General features: G+C 31.7%; 1 protein-coding gene across 1 annotated transcript; it reads left to right on the forward strand.

Annotated features, from left to right (window-relative positions):
* Positions 1-6418: 6418 nt before the first annotated feature.
* Positions 6419-6821, forward strand: LOC111692150 (A-kinase anchor protein 14-like). The gene is made up of 2 exons (XM_023455924.1): positions 6419-6501; positions 6560-6821. Exons 1-2 carry the CDS (start codon positions 6419-6421, stop codon positions 6819-6821), a joined length of 345 nt encoding a protein of 114 aa, XP_023311692.1.
* The last annotated feature ends 451 nt before the right edge of the window (positions 6822-7272 follow it).

Below are 7272 nucleotides of genomic sequence, written 5' to 3' on the forward strand. Positions count from 1 at the left end.
GTCCGGCATCTGATATCCATGCCCAAGTAGGCACAGAAAAGCGACCACTACGAGCTCTTTCGCAGACATATCTGGGATGAAATCGCTGATTTTTTGGGTGATAGACTTTAACTTCTCCAGAATTGGTGGATTGAAATATTTTTTCGTCGGAAAATATCACGTTATTCCAAACATGTTGCCCCTGTTGAATATAATTTCTGGCAAATTGAAGTCTTCTTTCACGATGCTGGACTGTTAGAAGTTCTTTATTAGGAGCAGTATAATTAAAAAGTCCTTGTTCTTTTAATCTTGCTTTAGCTGTATTTTTACAACCGGGGAAGCCCGTTGCCTCTATTGCGTGGCGCATATCTGTAAATGGATTTTCTCGTACGTATGCTACCAACGCTCTGTCTTGATCTTCGGTAGTTTTTCTGTTGATTCCTGTTCCTGGTCGACGATCAACTGACAGCTCAATTTCCCATTTACGATGGAGTTTATTTATACATGTGACGCACATGAAGTTTTCTGGCAACACCTCTTGCTGACTAACCATTTTCCAGCATTGCAATCGCCCGACTTCTGCGACGAGGGGAGAGTTGAGCCATTTTTTTTAACTACTTACACTTACTACTCTGTTCACTACAGAATCACTAAATACAACTCAACTAATCGATATTTAATTAATCACTATCTAAATTACTAATAAATCACTCTGAATTCTCTAACTAAATCACGGTTTTCTGCCTACTAACTTGACACCTGTCACTTTAAAATTTAAAATAAAATATTGCCGCGCGAGTCTAATGGGAATGCCCCATATAGACAAGCGGTTAAGCCTTCATATTTCAAACAAAATACGATTCAGATTGGAAACCTTTATCTTGCGTCGAGTGTACATATATTAAGATAAATCACAAATTTGAAGTTTAAATATTATAAGTCAAAATTGAAAATGTCAAATAATGACAGAGTTAAGGTAAATGGCAGATATAAAACCAATATTAGGTTAAAAAAATGGTAATGTAAATTAAAATAAAATATATTAAAGAGTAATTCTGGAAAATTAATATAAAATTTGTCAGTAGAATGTTAGAAGAGTAAATAATAGATAATAAAGTTTAAAGTGAAGTGAAGGAAAAAGAAGAGAACGTTATAAGAATATAAATGAAGGTGTAAGGACCTTAAGGAATGGTGAGGATCAAGGAAAAAAAAGGAATTAGTTACAGAATAAAAAAAGACAGTGAGAAAAGCCAAATTTGATAAATTTAAAAGTTGGAAGTAAGTGGAGCAGAATAGTAAAATCAAAGAGGAAATTTACATTACATACAAATTGATGCATGGAGGGAACCTTCAGAGGGGAAGAAAATGTTAAATTAGTGAATGAAAGTAAGCTTCAGGTATCCAGCTTGTTAGAATTGTGAGATAAAGAACTACTCAAGAAGAAAAAAAGGTACTTCCGTAATTAATTTGTGTTATGAAAGTCAATATCAAAGTATCAAAAATAAGTTACAAGTTTGACAGATCTGAACAATTTAAGTTATTATAGAATCAAGATAATATATGCAATATTAAAGACCATACCTATGTGCCATATTCAAATGCATAGACAGTAGAAAGACATTGTGAAGTTTGATACTAGAAACATAATATTTTTGAAAATTTATTACATGTATGTATAAAAAAAATACTTTATAAAGTTGATTATATACAGGGTGGTCCCGAGATAATGGGCCAAAATTCATGGGTAGATTCCCCAAGTAAAAATATTCCGATTTAGCCGAACTTACCTTAGTCCAAAAGTTGATAGTTAAAGAGATACAGGGTATTAAATGTAAAATATTATTTCAGTTTTTTTTAATTTATTCCTTAACAAATGCAAATATCCTCACAAAATTTTGGGGATTGGAGTTCGTTGAGTAGAGGAATTGAAATCTGTTCACATTTTGGTTAAAGTTCATAGAGGGCGCTAGCTGCAGTAGATTGAATGTGTTAAAAACGACATAACTTTTTTGTGCTTTAAGGTATCTCATCTTTGGTTACAAATTCTTATTTTCCAACTTTTTTTACACAAAAAAGGTATACTTTATTAAAGTAGCTATCTCGCACCGTTTTCGAGATATTTGGCTTTGAAACTTCCAATGCTGTTGCATTAAATTACAATTAAGTACCTACAGGTATTATTAATTTAGCGGTAAAGTTTCTTAAGTAGGATTTGGACGAAAATCAAATAATTGACGTCTTCCACTTGTCTTATTGCTGTCATTTGTATGCTAATTTCTATTAAGTATTATTCGTATCTAATTAAAATTACATCTTAGCTTACAAATTAAATTGTATACTCGTATACATAAATGTGAGATAGAATGCCGAGGTTTTCGTTTTTGGAGTTACATGAAATCAGTTGTTTATGGAGAAACTATAAACACTTGAGAAGAACTTTAGTAGCAGGTTTTAAATGCTGCAAAGTCATTTCGCATTAAGGATTTATACTTTAAAATAAGACAATCTTTTAATAAACGTGTTGATAAATGTATTGAAGTTAGAGGTGGACATTTTGAGCAATTATTGTCAAAAAGGCATATTTTTTACTAATGTTTACTATTTTACTGTTCATTACAATTTTTAATTCTAAATAAACCCTTGTTTTTGACATTTCTAAATTATTTTAATTATTTCAACTATTAGCATTGGAAGTTTCAAAGCCAAATATCTCGGAAACGGTGCGAGACAGCTACTTTCATAAAGTCTACCTTTTTTGTGTAAAAAAAGTTGGAAAATAAGAATTTGATACCAAAGATGAGATACCTTAAAGTACAAAAAAGTTATGTCGTTTCCAACACCTTCAATCTACGGCAGCTGGCGCCCTCTATGAACTATAACCAAAATGTGAACAAATTTCAATTCCTCTATCCAAAGAACCCCAAACCCCAAAATTTTGTGTAGATATTTGCATTTATTAAGAAATAAATGGAAATAAACTAAAATAATATTTTACATTTAACACCCTGTATCTCTTTAACTATCAACTTTTGGACTAAGGTAAGTTCGGTTAAATCGCAATATTTTTGCTTCGGGAATGTACCCATCAGTTTTGGCCCATTACCTCGGGACCACCCTGTATACAAATAATTTAGAATTTAGTATTTTTAGTAAATATTGTTACCTGAGAATTATTGTTTACAATAATTGCTTGTAGAAATACAAGAGATATTGAATTTGTTTGAGCCATCATTGAATTCATAATTTATAATATAGACATAATTTATGATTCGAGTTTTAATTTTGTTGTGTCTATGAATTGTGATATATTGTTACTAGAACTGACCCCTGAGATGAGTGTTTCAATATAAAAAAAATCTAAGTATAGTTAACTTATAATATTTGGGTTATCACTTCACCGCAGGTTTTCTTTATTTAGCCGAGATGTACCTGAGCCGTAATACATGGTTTCAACAACGAGAAGTTCTTCTATAGCTTTTTATTACAACTAATGTGGAATTAACAGTAAAATAATCTCAAAAGACAAGAGATGTCAAATTCGAATATGCTAAAACTAACACTGACAACCCTGATCCTTTTTGAAAAGTCTAGAACTTTTATGAGGTTCAGCAAACGCCCCGCCATCTAACTTTCCGGCCGAGCAGGTCCTTTCCACGGTTGTCCCTTTTAAGGTTTTATTGTTATAATAATAATTTCAATTTAATAATAATAATAACATAAATTAATTCAAATAAGTAATTTAATTTTAATTTCGATATTATTATAAAAAAAAAATTAAATTAATATTAAATATACATTAAACATTAACAATTATTATAATATGTATGTATTTGAATAACAGCATGAAACAAAAAAGGGTAGTGTCTAGTTTTCTATATTAAACGCTTCACATGGAAACGCCACCATAAAATTTATAGGTATAGTATGTAATAATAGGTACCTATCAGCAAAAGTTAACAAAATAATAACTTTTTACTCATAAGGCAAGCGATTGTAGAAATTAATTAACAGTTAACCTAAATGTTTTGCAATAAATATCCATTTCAAAAACGAAAATGACCGTTCAACATTTATCGAGGTCACATGCGCATATCTATAATAAGTTTTTAATAGATGTTATTTTTACTAATGGTGGCGAAGCATCAATTACTTCACATTTTAGTAATCCCACTGTCCTGATCATTGTGCAATAACATGTACGTGTCTGTTTCTGGTTTAAAGCTTCGCATCGATCAATTTATTCTGTATGTATCCTACAGCCTGCCCTGTCTCTTGGCGTACCCTGAACAATTCAGGTATTTCGCTGAAGGCCGCTTGGTCCAGTGCTATGCCACGTGTTTTTATGGTAGTCAGTAGCGTTGTGTATTGTAAGCATAGAGCGGCACAGGGCTTGACCACAGATTTAGACTATTTCTGCACGTATTGCCGGTTACTAGCATGATATAGTTTGCTACTGTTCATTTATTTGACTATTGCTCAAAGTTGCCGGTGTCTAATGAAAAATTAGTATCTGTATAAAACATAATTATGATTTTTTAATTTAATAATCTGTTTTTATTATTTCAGACTTCGGAGTGCAAAAAAGGTCTGATAATAAATCGTACATTCCATATCTGTACCTCGTTTCCATACCCCATAATGAAAGTACCTACACTATTTTGCAGAAACACATAAGCAAAGAGTAGGGACAAATCTGATGTATTTTGATCGACTATTAAAAAAACCAAGGTTAAAATAAAATTAGCAACTACACAGTTCAAAAGTTTACTTTTAGTTTGCCGAGATATATCGCATGTAATCAATGTGTAATTTAATTTAGTTAAAGTAGCAGTCTAAGCTTTCTTAGTTTGGTACAATGAAATCAGTGGATCAGTGATTTTATTGTATTAAATTTTGACCTAAAAGAAATCTGTGAAAATACACATTACAGAGCATGTCGTGAAGAGAAAAAAACATGCGTAAGTGGTAACCAAGGTTTGGAGAAAATTAAAAACAATGCTATTTCTGCAGACGTTTAAAGACGAATATGAAAAGGAATTATGGNTTAGACATTATCGCAATAGACTTTATTTCTAATATTACACCGACATACAATAATAATAGACATATTTTAGTCATTGTTGACATTTTTTCAAAATTTATACGAACATACGCTTGTAAAAGAACGAATACAACAACTGTTAAACAAATAATAAGACAATACATAAATGAGCACGGGAATCCAAGACAATGTGTTTTAGATAATGCGAGTTATTTTACAACACATTTTAAAAATTTTATGAAAAAAAAAACATTATGATGAATTTTACAAGCATACGACATCCATCGGCAAATCCTTCCGAGAGATACATAAAAGAGGTAACAAACTACTTACGTATATTAGTCCATACTGAACAGCCATTGTGGGATACAAAATTACAGGATGTGGAGTATTTTATAAATAACATATCCAATACAACAACTGGGGTAGCTCCAATAACTTTGTTTTATAAAATACATCCAGACCGACCATGGTTATTTGAGAACTCTGTAAATTATGAGACATTAATAGACGGGGTTAATGAGAGATTAGAGAAATCATTTGAACGATACATTAGACGAAGACTAAAAAAACAAAATAACAGAACAACTTTTAAGAAGGGTGAACTAGTAATTGTGAAAGCATTACGAGTAGCAAATAGATCTGAACAAAAATGTGCCAAGCTAATTTTACCATATGAGGGTCCTTTTATAATCAATACAAAAAAGGGAGTTAATAGTTATGAACTAATAGACCCAGTCACAAGTAAAATTAGAGGGATTTTTAACATATGTCAATTGTACAAATTTCACAGACCTGACAACATAAATGACAATAACACATCATAATGACAATGAAAGATAAACGAGACATTGGAACTATTAGAAAATATAATACAGAAATTTGTTTCTCAAATCTTTTACAACACAGAGTGTTGAAAAGATTGAAAACAAATTTGGGAATGTTGAGATAAATCAAAAATTTGAAGTTTAAATATTATAAGTAAAAATTAAAAAATGTCAAATAATGACAGAGTGAAGATGATGGCAGATAAAAATTCAATATTAGGTTAAAAAAAAAATTTGATAATGTAAATTAAAATAAAAATATTAAACAATAATTCAGGGAAATTAATATAAAATTTGTCAGTAGAATGTTAGAAAAGAAAATAATAGATAATAAAGTGTAAAGTGAAGTGAAGAAAAAAAAAAAGAGAACAGTATAAGAATATAAGGGAAGGTGTAAGGACCTTAAGGAATAGTGAGGATCAAGGAAAAAACAAAAGAAGGAGGAAAAAGGAAATTAGTTACAAAATAAAAAAAAAGGAGTGGGAAGAGTAAAATTTGAGGAATTTAAAAGTTGGAAATAAGTGGAGCAGGATAGTTAAATCAAAAGGAAATTTGTATTACATGCAAGTATATGCATAGAGGAGCCTCCAGAGGCAAGGATAGAGTGAGGTTGGTGCAGGAAAGTGAACTTCAGGTATCCAGTTTGTTGGAATTGTGAGAGGAGGAACTACTNAGCGTGGAAATACAAGATAACCCATCTGATATCCCAAAGCGACAAGGTCAGCGACTTCTACTTCTACGAAGCAAAGTTTTGCATACCCACCTTTTGTTATCCGATAGCTCAGGCTACAGTCGGGGTCTATTTCACCATCGAGGTGAGTAGAGTGGTTCCTGAACATTTACCTGTGAGGGTAACTTTCAAGCTTGAAAGTTTGAGGAGGGTTCTGGTGCCAGGGGAGATCTTAGTTGACGACGAGATGCTGCTACGGGTGCTTTACTCAAAACTGGCAGTGTTCAAGGAATTGTGCTTTTAGAATAACGTTAGGGTAAATGAAATTGTAAGTCGACTTGTGAATAATAAAGCAATATTTAAGGGGTGTACTTGTTTTAACTACCAATTGATTGTGAAACTAGATCAGATCTGAACTAACCCAAGTCTTGTGATTCAATATCCATTCGTTTTACGGTTACTCCAGTCGATTTTGAGTACGAACGTGAAAAAATTATTAGTAGATATTTGATTGTACAGTCGGCGCCACCCAAATGTGAACGGCAATATTGTACCGTGTAATTTAAACTTCAAATCATAGTCGTAAATATCAATAGTTGTCAAATATACATATATGTCATTTAGACATTAACGTAATTAAATGTAAACAAGTAACGTGAAATATGCCGGAGCATTTAACTGAAGCGCATAGAGCAAGGGCAATAGCTAAATTAGAAGATAATTGGTTTTTGAGTGAAGTGGCTGCTGATTTAAAT

The sequence above is a fragment of the Anoplophora glabripennis genome, unplaced genomic scaffold (assembly GCF_000390285.2).
Source record: "Anoplophora glabripennis isolate ALB-LARVAE unplaced genomic scaffold, Agla_2.0 scaffold996, whole genome shotgun sequence".
NCBI classification, from domain to species: Eukaryota; Metazoa; Arthropoda; class Insecta; order Coleoptera; family Cerambycidae; genus Anoplophora; species Anoplophora glabripennis.

Bases quoted from the DNA above. Each gene is read 5' to 3' on its own strand.
- LOC111692150 (XM_023455924.1), top strand. From the start codon at position 6,419: ATGCATAGAGGAGCCTCCAGAGGCAAGGATAGAGTGAGGTTGGTGCAG. The intron at 6,502-6,559 runs GTGAGAGGAGGA...GATATCCCAAAG, and splicing joins GTATCCAGTTTGTTGGAATT to CGACAAGGTCAGCGACTTCT.